The sequence below is a fragment of the Diabrotica undecimpunctata genome, chromosome 7 (genome assembly GCF_040954645.1).
Source record: "Diabrotica undecimpunctata isolate CICGRU chromosome 7, icDiaUnde3, whole genome shotgun sequence".
NCBI classification, from domain to species: Eukaryota; Metazoa; Arthropoda; class Insecta; order Coleoptera; family Chrysomelidae; genus Diabrotica; species Diabrotica undecimpunctata.
Window position 1 is genome coordinate 54759805 of NC_092809.1, and position 17335 is coordinate 54777139.

The 17335-nt window shown below is 35.6% G+C and overlaps 1 protein-coding gene and 1 long non-coding RNA gene across 2 annotated transcripts in view; both read left to right on the plus strand.

The window, feature by feature from the left end:
• Nucleotides 1–17335, plus strand: part of LOC140446378 (uncharacterized) — an 81394-nt gene that overhangs the window by 33470 nt on the left and 30589 nt on the right. Inside the window, exons 4-5 of the mRNA XM_072538923.1 lie at nt 1777–2027; nt 2458–2998. Of these exons, the coding sequence (XP_072395024.1) occupies nt 1777–2027; nt 2458–2998 (792 nt within the window). The remainder of the gene's footprint in view (nt 1–1776; nt 2028–2457; nt 2999–17335) is intronic.
• LOC140445370 (uncharacterized) lies at nt 15584–16010 on the plus strand. Its single transcript, XR_011951390.1, has 2 exons — nt 15584–15660; nt 15724–16010. It is a non-coding gene; the product is annotated as an uncharacterized lncRNA (long non-coding RNA).

The window sequence follows — 17335 nt, forward strand, 5'->3', positions numbered from 1 at the left end:
TTATTTATATAATTTTAAATTAACATGAGAGCAAATCTTAGCGTATTAACGATAAATGTTTATTTAGAAAAAATTAACAAAACTGTTAGCTTCAATGGCTAGTTATTTCTTTTGAAATTATAAAAAAATTCGTAACCTTACATTTGAATAAAAAAACATTGTCCCACAAGCTTCAAACAATCAAAATCCGACCCTTTAAAGACAACGAGGTGGAGGCTGGACAAATCCTGGAAGAAATCAAATAACAAAACTGGGCTTTAGGTTATCCTGGATGATAACAATATGTGATCCTTTAAACTCGGCTAGTTATTCTTTGCTTAAAACCATGTCGGCTTACTTAGCTCTCAGGACGCCGTGATCAAATTCCTTAATGTACGGTAGTTTATACCAAACGGTGATTAACTCACATTACAAAGATTGTCACATTGTATTTTAATCTTAAATCACATTCTTCTCACCACATACATACAATTAAGGAAAACTTTGCCAGTTATCAAAAACTCTTGCAAAAAAAATGGTAATAACTCGCTTAGTACCTCTATTACTTTCCCCCTCTGAACGCTAGCTATGCCATCCTTCTTGTATCAATCGTTGTACATGGTCGTACCAGATTTACCGCGATGCCTTGGAGACGAAATTGACCGTAAAGTCCGTTATTCAAATTTTTGTGGAAACTTATTTTGTAGCATGTATAAATTCCTTATAACCATCGAATATTCAATGTATAAAATTTATTTGCTACGCTTCTGGGCTATGTATAAAATTCCTTGTAAGTTTTTGTTTATATTGTAACGAAATAATTCATATTTTGAATTTCAAACCCAAGCAATGTTAAGGTTGAATCTCCCTTGAAAAGCGTCGTTGAAAAGAATTCTGATTGGTCCCTTTGACTGTTAGACGGAAGATTGCCAAAGAGGAAGCCGGTACAAAGACTGACGCAAGGTCAAATTCAAGTGGATTTGAAATTTTGACGGGAAAGGAGCGCGGCGTGTAAATTTCAGAAAGCCGGCAGATTATGTTTGTGGAACAAAAGCTTTGCTGAATTATATGTGTTGTATTATATCCTAAATAGAAGATTGGTAAGGTGTTACATCAATATCCACATGTTTTCGAATGAAGTTTTGAAAAGCCAATCTTTGAAGATTGCAGTTAATTAATCCGAAGCCCGATGATCCAGCCCGACTTCAGCTTCCTTCGTGTATTTGTTGTCCCTGGTCATTCCAGACTATTTTGCAGCTTGTGAGACACATTTGTGTTTTTTTGCAGTGTTAAGAAAACCAGTTCCAGCCTTAAAACTTTTAAAGAAGATGTAGTATTTAGTAAAATCAGGAAAGAAAAGCCTATCTTTCCATCCAGCAGGAAGATTCTTGTAAGCGGCGTCCATTTTAAATAGATTCGCAAAGAGTAGCCGTTCGCAAACGTTCCGGTTTGTTTTGCTTACCCTTTCTGAGCCCAGTGATTTCTGTCAATTTTCAACCCACTATAAGTAATACTCTACGTGCTAGGCAATATAACCGCTAAAATTTAAACGTAATTAAAGCAAGTTGAACTTTCGACAATTACGGCGCTAATTTCGTTTTCAGCTGATCCAGTGAAAACCTTAAATAGTTTTAGGTAGCTGTTACGTCATCAGCTAAGGGTGTATCAAATAAAATTTATTTTATTTAATATTTCATATTAAGAAAAAAATATTATGCTATAAGCAGACACATCAATAAAAAATAAAGCATTAGCTTATGTCTAACTATGATTTTCGTTTTCTTTTTAATTTTACAGGATACGATAATTTAGACCGGTATATTGGATATAACTTGGAAGATGCCAAAACCCTTCTTCGAGATCTTGCTGTATTCCAATCAACAGTCATCGCTTTAAAAATTAAACAACCAGATGTATTCAACAAAGAAGTTAAACCATTTTGTAACAATAACTTAGCAACTCCTGAGGATGATCCATTTAGAAAAATGATATTAGTTATTGACGAAATTCTTGAAGAAACCGCAGAATTTAAACAATTTATTCCAAAGGTAAATTTATTTTAAAAATAAATATTATGTATATATATATATATATATATATATATATATATATATATATATCTATATATATATATATATATATATATATATATATATATATATATATATATATATATATATAGATATGATAGCTCAGCCAGTTAGTCTGCAAGTCAGACGGAATTTATTCTGAGACACGGTGGATATTTGCGCTACATGTTGTTGAGTGCTAGTACCATTTTGCAATGACAGCAAATGTCTTTGAATAAAACTTCCATAGTCGCATAATAAGTATACAACTAGACACTAGATGACTATATGACAGAATAATACATAAAGTCGATTGCTAGATCAAAATCTGATAGATTTTAAACAGTTTTAAAAACAATAATTTTTAATAACAGTGTAAGCTTAAAGAATAAATTATTCCTGTTTTTAGGTTAACGTAGCGTGGGAAAAACAAGAACACAAAACCGAAGTGAGAGAACCATTTGCAACGATCGTCCACCGTGACCTTTGGGTCAACAATATAATGATCAAATACGAAAATGGAAAACCACCGAAGAATAAGTTTATTGACTTTCAACTATACGATTACGGTTCCCCTGCTTCGGATGTTCTTAACTTTATATTTACTAGTGTCCAGACGAATGTTTCTAGAAACTATTTTGATGATTTGATACAGCATTACCATACAGAATTTGTGTCCAATCTAAAACGTTTTAGATGTGATACTGAGCCGTTTAATTATACAAATTTTCTAAGAGAGTTAAAGATGGAATCGGAAATAATTTTGGGATGGACTACTGGTTTTGTTACGCTTGTGGTTTTTGGTAAAAAGAACCAAGGCTTCATGGACGATCCCAACCCAGATTTTGAAGATCCCAAATTTAGGCAAAAAGTTAGGGATGGATTGATGCCGGAAGCCTTAGAGAGGCTCTTTTTTATTTTACGTCAGTATCATAGATGTAACTGGATATAATCGAGAAGACCAATGGTTAAATTTTAGTTAAATTTTATTTACGCAATTTTTTTGTGGTGATTATTTAAGAGAATTGTTATGTTTATTATAACATAAAATCCATAGTAGTATTATTTTTATAGAATCCCTTAGTAACGTTGACATGATTCTCTGAGACATCAGCTTCTTCTGAATAATCACCACTTTGACTTTTCAATGCGATCACATTAGAAATGACTTTCTAATTTAATCTTGCAATATTTATTTCTCTCTCACAGGATAATACGTGCCAATCAGATATAAAAATTATAATTTATAAAGGGTGATTCATTTAAAGACTTTTTTTTAAAAGAAAAACAATGAAAAAACAAATTTTATTTGAAAATCTTTATTATCATTAAAAATAATCTTTCTTTACAATTACTTTTAAAGATATTTTTTTTTTAAATGTTGGCGATTACTACAATTAAGATGGTCCATTCTGAAGTCCTAATTCTCGATGACGCATTAGAGCATTTCGATTGGTATTTGACCAATGACTCGAGTAATATTGGCCTCCAATGCCTAAATCGTAGCCGGTTTATTTATGTAAACTTTTAACTTTGCGTAGTCCCAAAAGCCATAGAAAAAAGTCTAGAGATGTGACGTGACAAGATTTAGGCAGCCAATTCGCTGATCCTAAGCGTAAAATACATTGTTCACCGAATCGTTTTCGCAGTAAAGCCTTGCTTTTACGGGCTGTATGGCAGTGGCGGCATCTTGTTATAAAAAAATGTCGTTGAGACCAAGAGCTTCAATTTCAAGCACCAAATAGTCTGTTATCATGGCACGATAATGGTCTCCAATCACAGTAACATTCTGGCCGGCCTCTGTTTTAAAAAAACATGAACCGACTAGTCCACCGGCACATAAACCACATTAAACAGTTGTTTTTCTGGATATAATGACAACCCTTAAACTTTTTCGGGTTGGTCATTCAGCTTATCGACTGAAACTGTGACGACTCGGATGGTTGGTCGGCTTCAGATCTTGCATCAATTTGGTTTTGTATGCTTTTAATCCAAGATCGTTACCTAAAATATGCTAAGTTGCTACATACGACTAGCCAAGCTGTTGAGATCGGCGAGGAATCGATTCTTCATTATTTTACATTTGGTCTATCTAATCTATTTGGTCGAATGTTATCCAATAATAAAACTCAATTTCAAACTCACTGATGGTATAGCGAATTGTTCGTATGGTAGGCCGATTATATGGACCATAAGTTGCTCTAAGCGCACGAAACACATTTGTCGTAGAACGTTTTTTTTTTTTCGTAATACACACACACACACACGCAGTGATCAACCCTGCCCCTAGGAACATGTGTATACCAATGTAAGAATGGGATCCACATGTCCGAAGATCAAACCGGTCACACCTCGCTAGACGAAGTGGTACCTATCTGACCCCCAGGCTTTTCCACCACCCCTCCTCATCGTGTGACTTACGTGAGGAGGCTTATGATCTGAAATTTACTTAAGATCCCTGGGTAATAGGACATCCTCGGTTTTTAGTGAATGTGGTTATGCCACCTAACTGTAGGGGTAGCCACATCTAGGCTTTTCTCCCTATTTACTTTACTGACTCAATTGATTTTACTCTAGCTTTACGTCGGGACTTGAGTCCCTAAAAAAGAAAAAAGAGCGTGTGTTCCGACCATAGAGCCATCAGCCTGAGCTGATGACTCTATGTCCGGAAAAGGGTGTGTGCTCGGTCACTCAGCCGCCGATTTGGCAAAATAAATTTTGTTCTCCTCGCCGGCTGAGCACCCGAGAGGGGTCCGGCCACCAAGCCCATGCATGCCGCACATGACCTCAGTGCTCGGATTTCGCGAGTAGATCTTTCATTTCGATTTGCCTTAAGGGCCTAGTCCGCGGAGCGGTATATAGAATTCTATATTTGCTATATAAGGTAAATTTACGTTAAACGGTTTAATGAAAAGTATGAATGTATCAATATGAATTTACGTTATTTAATCAAAAAACACATTTTTTTTTTTTTTTTTTTTGTTTTTTTTTTGTGGACTTCCTTGTGGCGTCGGGACTATAAAATGCCTGGGCAACAATTCTTTCCTTTTTTCCTTAATCCTATTTGTGTGCGTGTATTGGGGTGTGCATTCCCAAGTGTATAATGCTCTCACACACCCCGGTGTATATTGGACTTATAATTACCTAAAAACCTAAAAACCTAAAAAAGAAAAGCGTACCCTCTCGCCAGAGTTTTTTTTTTGGTGTGTTTTCTGATTGACTGCATTTCTTTGTTCGTTCTTCTTGCAACCATCTCATTCTTTATTTATTCGTTCGGGTTCTCCCTATATCGAGCTATCTGTTGTTTTGGTCTTCTGTGTACCGTCCTTGTGTTTTCATTGTAGTTAGTCAGCTCTCTTAACATTCTGCTGGGGTGGTTTCTTAGTCCGTTAAAAATTTCATATGCTCTCTCGTCTAGCGTGCGTAGGATTCTTGTTTGTCCTGAGTCTCTATATACATATCTCAAGGGTACGTACCTTGGTATCTTAAGGGCATCTCTGACTATTTGATTTTGAGTAGTCTGTATCTTTTTCCTGTTTGTTTTACAGGTGTGTCCCCACGCAGCGGATGCATATGTTAGGACTGGCAGGATAATACTATTCGCAACCCTGATTTTGGTTTTAAATCGTAGTTTACTTTTCCTTCCAATAAGTGTTGAGAGCTGACTTTTCAACGCTTTGGCTTTGCGTATTTGCTGATTGATGTGCTCAGTGAACGTTAGCTTCTTATCTAGATGTACCCCTAGGTATTTAGCCTGGTTGGTCCAGTCTACTGGGGTGTTTTCGATTGTAATTTCGCGATTTGGTACACTTCTTCTGTGACTAAACATTACAGCCTGTGTTTTATCTGGATTTAGGGCTATTTTCCATTTTATGCACCATCTTTGGAATCTGTTTAGTGCTCTTTGCAGATGATTAGCTGCATGATCCGGGTTTCTCCAGCTAACAGCTATTGCTGTGTCGTCAGCGTAAAGACTCAACAGAGAGCCTGGCTCTTTTGGCGTGTCGGCCGTATAGATAGTGTACAGGTACGGCGACAGCACCGCTCCCTGAGGCACACCCGCCTCCAGGGTCCCGACTTCGGATAGGGTTGCCCCTATTCGAACTCTGAACCTTCTGTTGGCAAGATATGACGCAAGGAGGCATGTCATCGCCTCACTGTAACCAAATTCATTCATTTTATAGATGAGTCCATGGTGCCAGACTCTGTCGAAGGCTTTGCTGACGTAAAAAAGAAAAGCTGTAGCTGTGTACATTTTTTCATTAAATCGTTTGGTGATGAATTCTGTAAGTCGTAGTACCTGTAATTCACAGGAGTGTTCGCTTCTGAACCCGAATTGAGCCTCTGGTATGGTTCCTAGCATTTGTGATTCTTCATTGAGTCTTTTTAGTATAACTCTTTCCGCTATCTTGCTTATAGATGATAATAAGCTGATAGGTCTGTAATTTTGCGGAAATGTGCCGTTTTTACCAGGTTTTGCAATCATTATTACGTGTGCCTCTTTCCACCTATCTGGGAAATATCGTAGTTTTAGCATCTTGTTTATTATGTTAGTGATATAAACAATAGCTTTTGTTGGTAGATTTTTCAGCGCCCTATTTGTGATGTTGTCGGGTCCTGGGGCTTTTTTGGCATTTGTCATTTTTATAATATCCTTTATTTCTTCGGGAGATGTATGTGTAATACCTATTCTGCCCTTTTTCCTTCTAAGTCTTCTCGCTGTTCTTTCTACCTCTTCTTCAAAGTCTATGTCATCGTCGGGGTCTTCGTTGTTTCTACACGCCCTTTCTAGTTCGTCCTTCATGACTTCGGCTTTGTCGATTTCCGTATGGACAATCCCGTTTACTCCGTGTAGGGGAGGTATGGGTTTCTTGTCCTTTCGAAGGATTTTAGATAACTTCCAGAAGGCGGATTTGTTAGGATTTAGCTCATCGATATAGGCGTCCCAGCTTTCATTTCTATGATTTTGAAGTTGTTTTTTTACTTCCCTGTCTAGCTCATTTGCAATCCTTTTGTCTTCTACCATTCTTGTGCGGTAGGCTCTTCTTCTTTTCCGGTTTTTCTCTTTGATTAGGTTTTGAAGTTCTATACTTATATCCCTGAATCTTCCTTTTTGTCTTGTGATTGTTTCGGTTTTGGAGCTGGCATCGATAGCATTGTTTATTGCTTGTTCTAGTTTTATTACACTGTCTTCTAGTTCTGTAATATTATTAATTGTTGGGATGTTACCGATGTTCTCGCTCACAATTCTTCTAAAGTTTGGCCAACTTGTTTTCTTTCTGTTGTGGGGCTGCAAATAGTTCAATTCTGTTGCGCCCAGGGTCAGGACGATTAGGTTATGTGTCGAATCGCCTTCATTTAGAGAGTGTATCTCGTATTGTTGACCCACGTTGTGTAGGATTGCAATGTCGAGATACGTAGGGAGTTCTCCGTGGAAACATGTCGGTTCTGTTGGTCCGATGACATATGTGTTCGGTCTGTTCTCGAGATGGTTGCAGAGATATCTTCCGTTTCGGTTGGTCGTCCTGTCAAACCAATTGGGAGATCTAGCATTTAGGTCTCCAACAATTATAGTTGGCTCTTCTGAGTTCAGTATTAGGCTCAAATCTTCGTTGAAAATCGGATCATGTGGTCTGACGTAAGCTGACACTATTTTTAGTGTTTCGTTGTTGGCCTTAAGTCGAATAATTGTGGCTTCCATTGCCACCAGTCCGTCTGGTGTTGGGATGTGCTCGTGTTCGAGTCCCCTTTTGACTAATATAGCTGTTCCTCCTGATAATGCTCTATGATCCGTTCTATAGATATCGTAGCCTGGAAATTTTGTTTTTTTCCTTTCAACTAGTTTGGTTTCTTGAAGGGCTACGATATCGAGCTCTAATCTGTTTATTATTTCATCCAGAAGGTTGATCTTTTTGAATATTTCGCCGGAATTCCATGACCCAATGCGTAGATCTTCGTTTTGGTTTGCTAACATTTTCGGACGGCTTCTCCAAATGCAGTCATCATTTTTGTTGCTTTGTCCATCATGGACATCATTTCCATCATTTTGTTATTATACTCTGTATGGAAGTTTGCGATGAGGGTAGCTGCGTCCTGTACCGACACTTCTTGTGGTTGTGCTGGAGATTCTGAGGTGGTTTCAGCGGATTTTTTCGCTGCCTGTGCGTAGCTGACTCCTTTGTTGATTGGAGCGCTGTTTATGGGTCTTCCTACCGGTCTTGTTGGGGCAGATGTTTTCTTTTTGGGGGCCTTAGAGCATCCTCTATAATTTGCTGTGTGCGCTTCACCACAGTTTGCACATTTGGGGTCGGTTTCCCGGCTTTTCTCACAGTCGTTACTGATGTGGTTTTCTCCGCATTTTACACATCTGGATCCGCAATGGCAAGCCTTTGAGCTGTGATAGAACCCTTGACAGTTATAACACTGTAGGGTGTCTTTTGTGATTTTGAATTTATCCTCCACATAGATGCGCATGTAGCATATATCAGATATTTTTTTAATTTTTGCAACGTCTTCCTCTTTGAGGGTGACGATGAAATGTGGCAGTACTTTTTTATCAGCTTTTTTGGAGATCATATTGATCACCCTTGTTGCTTCTATTCCTTTATTGTATAGTTCGTCTTTAATTGCTACTGTGCTAGTAGTAGCAGATAGCCCTTTTATAATGACTCTTTTTAGTTTATCGCTATCTATGGGATATGCGATGAATTCTACTTTTGGACTGTGTTCTTCTAGGATGTGTACCATTCCTAGGTAATCTTTTCTGGTTTTTGTGTTAATAACAATCGATCTGCCTGATCGTGCAAACTTATTGATTGATATTATGCCTTGGTTGGCTGCTCTCTGCAGGATTTTTTGGTGTTCTCCTACAGTTTTTAGGATTATCGCCGGTGGTTTCGGCTCTTTTACTATAGGCTCCTCGCTTGTTTGCGGTGAATCTTTTGATACGTCGTTTTCTTTTTCAACTTGGCTATTTTTGCTCAAGTTATTTTGGGCAGTTTTCTTTTTCTGGCTTCTTTCATGAGCCTCTTTCGCAGCCTTGTTAAATTCGATTTCTTTCCGATGATTTATTATCTGCGTCTGCTTTTCGGCGACGCTAATTTTTGTTTTCTCACTACTGTCTGATTTCTCAGTAGTGGTGCCTGTCTTTTTTCCTTTTTTGTTTTGGACTTGTGTCCAACCTGCAGGTTCTTTGGTTGTTATGATTCTTTCCGGCTCTTTAGGCTTGCCTTTGCTACCGGATGGCTTTACGGGGGGAGGTAAACCGATTCCTAGTTCCACTAGCTTTACAACGTCATTATCGAGGGAGGCTTTCCACGGGTCGATTTCCATTATTGACTCTTCTTTCTCCTTGGCTGCTGTTAATGCCATTATATGTTGTACAAGTTTTTGTATCTCCTTGTCCTTTTCTTTGTTTTCGTTTCTCAGCTCAGTCATCTGAGCGAGAAGGTCTTGGATTTGTTTATTTGCCTTTTCCTCGCGGATACGGCTTTCTTCTTTAAGGGATTTGATCTGTTCCGTCAGTACATTAACCGACCTTAAAAGCTCATTGGCCTTTTCCCTTTCCGCCATTTCTCTGGCCTTTTTCTTTACTTCTTCGTCTTCCGAAAAGTCTTCTTTGGGCCTTAGCCTTTTCATTTTCTTGCCGATTTCGGGCTCGGCTTCATTTTTGGAGACGTTGTCCACGGCGGGTTGTGTCTCTACTACAGTTGGGGGTGGGGCTTCGCGCGATTCTGCAGCTGGGCTCGGCTCTTCGTCGATGGCGTCCATCGTATTGATATCGTCATCGGTGTCGATTTCGCTTTTTTCTTCCTCCGACTGGGGCAGATAGGAGTCATCGTCAGATATTACGATTTCTATGTCGTCGATCGCGGGATTAGTCGATTTAATAAATTTATTATATAGCTCGATCGAGCTGTCAACAGAGGGGTTTGATGATTCGGCTAAATCATTCTCTTCTTCTTCTTGTGTTGTCACCTGCGTGACAACACTTTCTAGGGGGGGAATATCACTCATATTGCCGTAAGGCAGTGAACAAATAGTTCATAAGATATAAGAAAATTCTACTTAGACGACTCTGTTTTTTTTCCACCGACTGACCGCTGTCAGTACGGCTTACTGGGTGCCGTCCCAGGTACCTCGCGGTAGTTCACTCCCTGTATTCACAGTGAGGGATCCTCTTCCTGTTTCTCACACCTCAGGAGCAGGGGCCGTTTCTGTCCGACCTTGTCAAATGTCAAGGCCTTACAGTGTCATCCCTGACGACACACTGAGGTGATCCCGAATTCTTCGCAAACGCGAAGCTATTATAGCCTCCGCGAGGAGCCTATAAAAACAGCTCCTCGACGGTTTAACTAGTAACAACCTCGCATCCGCTTTTCGCTAATATGTAGGACAAGTGCCTATGCCACACTCGGTGTCTTACCCACCGGGAGCTGAAAAGCTCCGTTGACAATAGGTCAGTCGCCCCCACCTAAGCACGTTTCTCTCTCACGTCCGTACTGTTCGGCTGCTCGAGTCGAACTTTTTCGTAATACAATCAACTAATGAAACATGGAGCATTTCTCTTCAAGAACTAAAAGAATTTATTGCTTTGCTTTAAGCTTGTGGTGACTATAATGTGGGTTACTTGGATATTGATCTCTTGTGGTCCAAGGTATGTGGAACACCTGTTTTCAAACAAACTATGAGCAAAAATAGTTTTAAGGAGATAACAAAGAACCTACGATTTGCCTTGAAGAGCACTCCGGCGACGAGCAGATATTTCTCCTAAAACTCGCTGTTCATTTCTTCAGTACACTGCAAATAAACCTGATTTATTTGTCATGAAATCTTGGTGAGCGTTGACAGCAAATAACTTTGTAATGGATTTTCCTATTAGGGAAAGAATAACGAACGCAAAACTCAGTAACTATCAGAACAGGATACTCTAAAAATGTTTCAGCTATTTGTAAAAATAGGGAGAAATATCACTACCGACCGATCTTTTTTACATTTTTGCCATTGGCAAAAAAGTTAAAACACCAAAAGTGTAGTATTGTTGATAAAATACTAATCTAACTTCTAAATAATGAAATAATGGTAATCAAGAATATACAAAACACTAAATAAAGACCGATTAAAAGACTTTTCTCAGATTCACTTCTTAATCCACAGCAAAAATTAAAATTTGCTAAAAGTTTAAAAAAATAGTAATGTTTAATATTACCTTATGGAGTTAAGACATGAACTGCAAACACTATTTGTTTAAACAAATTAGAAACCTTCGAGATAAAGGGTTATCATCGAATCTTAAAGATATCTCTTAAATCTTAAATGTATCTCCTTTTATAATATTGTGCTCATTCTACTGTAAAATAGTGATTTGATCGAATAAAAATAAAAATAATCAAAAACACCGTTTTTGCACTCTAAGTGCCATAAAAATTATAATCAACAATTTGGAGTTTTACGGACTTGGAGGCTACTCCAGGAATTGTCTATCTTAACGCTGTGCTGATTTCAAAAATTCATTAGTTAATGCTCAACATCATTCATTTTGTGTATACAGTCTGGATTAGTGCTCCTGGCCGACAGGAGAACCAGCCAAAACCGACCGATTCTGCTACTTGAAAAAAGCAGTCATTGTTACTTCATGTTTTTGACTATAAATATCGGTTTTGTTAATCTATAATATAAAAATGAATCGCAAAATATGTTGGTAAGCACATAACTCAACAACGCATGGACCAATCTTAACAATTCTTTTTTTAAAATGTTCCTTGAAGTCTAAGGATGGTTTTTACGGCAACAAAAAGTCAAATAATTTCCGGAAAACCCCCAATTTGAACTTTATTGCTATCCAATAAAATTTATGTTATATTAAAATACTCACTGTTGTCTAAACGATGTAGGTGTTTTCCTTTTAATAAATCCCACATGGGGTTGCAAAATAAGACGAAAAACAACTTTATTTTTACACTCCGTATATGGGTAAAACATTGGCATTTCCCAGAAAACATTAATACAGTTATTACTTAGAAATAGATCTGCAATGATCTTTTTTCCATAAATAAATAAAATCTTTTGTAAATAAATAAATAAAAATGACATTTTTCCATAAATCTTTTTCCCATACAAATATTTTCTAACTAAATGTAGAGTCAATTTGAACTTTATTGCTATTCAATAAAGTTTATATTAAATTACTAGCGGACCCGACAGACTTCGTTCTGCCAAATAGATTTGGAATGTGGCAGTTTATTTCTTTAATTCTCCTGAACAGAACCGTCACCATAATGATAGGGCGGTGTGTGAGGGTCAGCGTGGGTGACCTAAGTATCTTCGATTCCACGAATTTTTGCCACCCTTTTGGACCCACTAAAAACCCCGACTGGGATGTTTGCCAGAGGGCTTCAAACTAAGAGGGGAACTTAAGGTTCAAATCTGATTGAAAAATAATTAAAAGGGATAGTGGGAACCTAAAGGTGACAAATATTTATAAAGTGGGTGCTTCAATGACAAATCATAAAGATAATTAATTCTTTATTATTATTGTTATTATTAACATAGGGTTAATAACCGATGTAATAAAGAATAATGAAATAAAACGTATATAAGTATTTTCAGTAATCGCTTTATTGTAAATCAAGTGAATCATAATTATTAACAAAAATCTGTTTTATTTTTATTATAGTGCTTTATGATATACAATGTTTTTTGTTTGATTACCTGGTAAATATACAAACAAATCTGATGTTTTTCCAACACGGGAACAGGTAAGATCTACAGAGCAATCATAACCCATTTGGTGGTGTAATGATCTTATTTGCAGGAGATTATCGTCAAACATTGCCAGTGATTCCACGATCAACGCCAGCTGATAAACTCAATGCATGTTTAAAGTCCTCTAATTTGTGGAAACATGTCAAGGTATTACACTTAAGCAAGAATATACCTGACAGCAAGACCAATCTGGAGACATATTCTCTAAACAACTCATTGACATTGGTAATGGCAAATTTCCTATAGACACCTTGACTGGTTGTATTAACTTTCCTCAAAGTTTTTGTCAGTTAACTAGATCAAAAGATGAACTTATTCAAAAGGTGTTTCGAGATGTTGCTCAAAATTACAGAAACCATGATTGGTCGAGCGAACGGGCTATATTGGCTGCTAAAAACATATATGTAAATAAATTAAATTTCAAAATTCAAGAACAAATTACAAGCGAATTGAGGATATATAAATCAGTTGATTCAGCTACTAACCAAGATGATGTCGTTAACTATCCGCCTGAATTTTTAAACTCGCTGGATTTACCAGGATTGCCACCTCACAATCTTCAATTAAATGTTGGATCGGTAGTTATAATGTTGAGAAATATACCAACCGCATCTTTGCAACGGCACACGGTTAGCGATAAAAAAATTATTTTACAACGTAATAGAAGCAACTATACTGAAAGAAAGTATAAAGGAGAAGACGTTTTGATACCACCCATCCCAATGATTCCGACTGATGTACCATTTGAATTTAAACGACTACAGTTTTCAGTGCGACTTGCTTTTGCTATGACCATAACTAAGCCTCAGGGGCAATCATTAGGTGTTTGTGATATTAATCTAGAAAACCCACGTTTCTCGCATGGTCAATTGTATGTTGCCTGTTCCCGTGTTGGAAAACCATCAGATTTGTTTGTATATTCACCAGGTAATCAAACAAAAAACATTGTATATCATAACGTACTACAATAAAAATGAAACAGAATTTTGTTAATAATTATGATTCACTTGACCTACAATAAAGCGATTACTGAAAATACTTATATACGTCTTATTTCTGTATTACATCGGTTATTAACCCTATGTTAATAATAATAATAAATAATTAATTATTTCTATGTTTTGTCATTGAAGCACCCATTTTATAAATATTTGTCGCCTTTGAACCTTAAGTTCCCCTTATAGTTTGAAGCCCTCTGGCAGATATCCCAGTCCGGGTTTTTAGTGGGTCCAAAATGGTGGCCAAAGTTCTGGTAGCGAAGATACTTAGGTCACCCGAGCTGACCCTCACACACCGCCCTATCATCATGGTGACGGTTCTGTTCAGGAGAATTAAAGAAATAAACTCCCATATTCCAAATCTATGTGACAGAACGAAGTCTGTCGGGTCCGCTAGTTAAAAATAATATCATCACAAAATATAGGCCTTTAACTATTGAATGTCGCCAATTTTAATTCTTAATTGTTATAAACACAGCAGTTGTGAGTAAAAAACGTAAGCTAACTGCATTTCTATTGGTCGTAGAAACCTTTTTTAAAATCTTTGTATTCACTTAAGATATACGAATCAATATGTTAAGAATGTGTCTATTATATAGGGATCTCTGTGGTCTATTTATTTTATAACTTAAAAGTCGCCCCTAATTCCCAGCAAACAATAAGGGTTTGAAAAAGTATTTGAGCAAATATTTTAATTCCTACATAAAAAAATAAAATCCACAAGGAAACTAAGTTCCTGTAGCTGGCTGTATACAATGCATCAGAAAAAAATTGTTAAAATCCTTTATAAAAGGTATATAAATTAAAAAATCCAATCGGGCTATGTCATGAAGACAAAACGTTTTCGGAATCCATATTCCATCATCAGTGTCCTAAAAAGTATATAAGCACTTTAATTAAAAAGAACATGAAGTTGAACCAAGGTCAAAATTTAAACTGTGTGAAAAAATATACAACAAAAGTTTTTAATGATGTACTATTTTAACAAATTTTTAGCTAAAAGCATTACATTATTTTTTATAGTAGGCACTTAACGTGTTAAAACTAGTGTACCTAAATGTATTGAGTTTTTGATTCAATTATGAGTTAAGAGACTTAAATGTTTACATATTTCCCCACTTTGGAGAGCTCGTCATGATGTGTAATTTAGGTCATCGCGTCTGATCAGGTGTGATAATGCTTATGTATTAGTCCTCAATATTGAAGTGGTTTGATTACGTTTGTACATAAATTTAAATTGGCAATTATCCACAGTGAAGCTACAAAGTCGTTTAAGGTAAGTGTTATAATAATATAATAATATGTTCAGTGAATGCGTCTTAAAGTATACAACCAATCTTACATATCGTAGTGTATATTTTATCTGTATTTGACAGTTTGAGTTTGGATAATTATACGTCATTGGCTATTTTATTAAATTAGATTTTACTTTACCACAAGGTTACATCAACATGGTGCTAATAATAGTATTCACAGTATTAGTCCAGTCACCGTAGATATTATTTCAGTAGCTTAAAATCAGACTGAGTATTTTTATTTGCATAATTAAAAGTAAATAATATACTGCTATATTTTTTATTTATCAGCGTTAAGATGCAATTTTATTAGGTGGAATATAATATTTAATTATGTTAATTATGCAATAATTAGTCAACGTCGGATAACTCTTATATGACACGTATATATGTATATATACACATGTGTGTGTGTGTAGTTTCATTTTATGACTAGAGACATAATCTATTAGCCTATTATGTTTTGAGTTATTAATTAATTTTTTTTTTAAACAATTGTTATAGAGAGAACCCGTAACAACAATAAAATCTTATCTTCTATTGACTTACATATAAGTACGTTATTTTTTTAATTTTTTTTATTTTATTTTTTTTATTATTATTTTTTTTTTTTTTTAGTTTTTTTTTACTGGAAGGAAAAGGAAAATATATGGTTTTGCTGATTTATTACATACGCCTAGGGGTCTATCAAGGCGATTTGCACAACACAAAATTAGACCCTGGATAGAAAGGTTAACAACTGGGTTAAAACAAAGGACTTATATAACTTACTTTTTATGTTTGAAATATATACACTGTTACCATAATACATTTAGAAATTCAATTTCATTTCACGTATGTGGCGAAAAATTATTTCATATATATGCAAGTTATTGGTTTTTATTAAATCTGATAAATTAAAAGGTCTTTTAATACGAATTTTTTCCTTATTGATATACTTGTATATTTTTATTATAAATTGGTTTATACATCGTTTATTAATTGAGCAATTTAAAACTAAATGCTCAATTGAGCCTTCTTCGACACATTCGCAAAATGGAGTTTCGGCTAAATTAATTCTAAATTTATGTAACGGAGACAGAGCATGGTGAAATCTTATTCTACATAGTATTCTAATCATATCTTTATAAAAATTTGAGTTTTTGAACCACGTTGAGGACTGTATTTTTGGTTTTATATCTTTATAATATAATCCTTTGTTGGACATTGTTTGCCATGAATTTAACATTTTGTTCCTTAGATGAGAATTTAGATCTTCAATTACACATTTATATTCTGATTCTTTAGATTGTTCATTATATTTAGCAATTTTATCTACTATTTCATTATTTAATATTCCACAATGAGCTTTTATCCAACAAAACATTACATTAGATCCTCTTAATTTTATTGTACCCACCAGGTTTATAATTTCAGATAACACATAATTAAATCCAATATTGTTTCATTTAGAAATATTTTCAATTTTTTGTATTGAACTTTTACTATCAGAGAATATAACGTAATTAGATTTTATTCTTGAGAAATGACTAATATATTTAAGTGCTTCTAATATTGCTATTAATTCAGCGGTATATATCGAGGTTTTAATATTTAGATCTACTACTGTACTAAATTTTCGATCTGGATCGTAAAAGGCAGATGTAACCTTTAAATCTGATTTAGATGCATCCGAAAAAATATATGAATAATTAGGGAACATAGACTTTATGTCAGCTTGGAACATGCTATTCCGGATATATTGTGGAAATTCTGAGTAGTCTCTAAGATATTGTGTCGCGAATTCCTCGGCAGAATGTAGTAGGATCTGGTTACCCATATTGAAAGAGGAAGTTATTAAAAGGAAAATACCAGTATTGGTAAGTCAGTAACATCATTTATGTTTTTTAAATAACAAACATATAAAATCGGAATTTGGTGTTTATTGAAGGTAAACTAAATGCATGATCAAATACTTACCATGTCAGGATAGTATTATAAGGGTTTTTCCTGGTTTTTCCCTCATTATTTACTATGGAATCACTAACAGGAGAATTTTACTGTCATCATGGCATGTATTTGTCTTTTTAAAGACGAATTACATGTTATGATCTTTTCTGATGGATATTCTCAAGTTAAAGTTGATTTCATGTAATCGAATGAACTATCTTATAAGTAAAGTCGTCCCAGGAACGCAACTCAATAATATTGGCAATATCATTTTATAGTCGTCTACTTTAAAATGTATAAT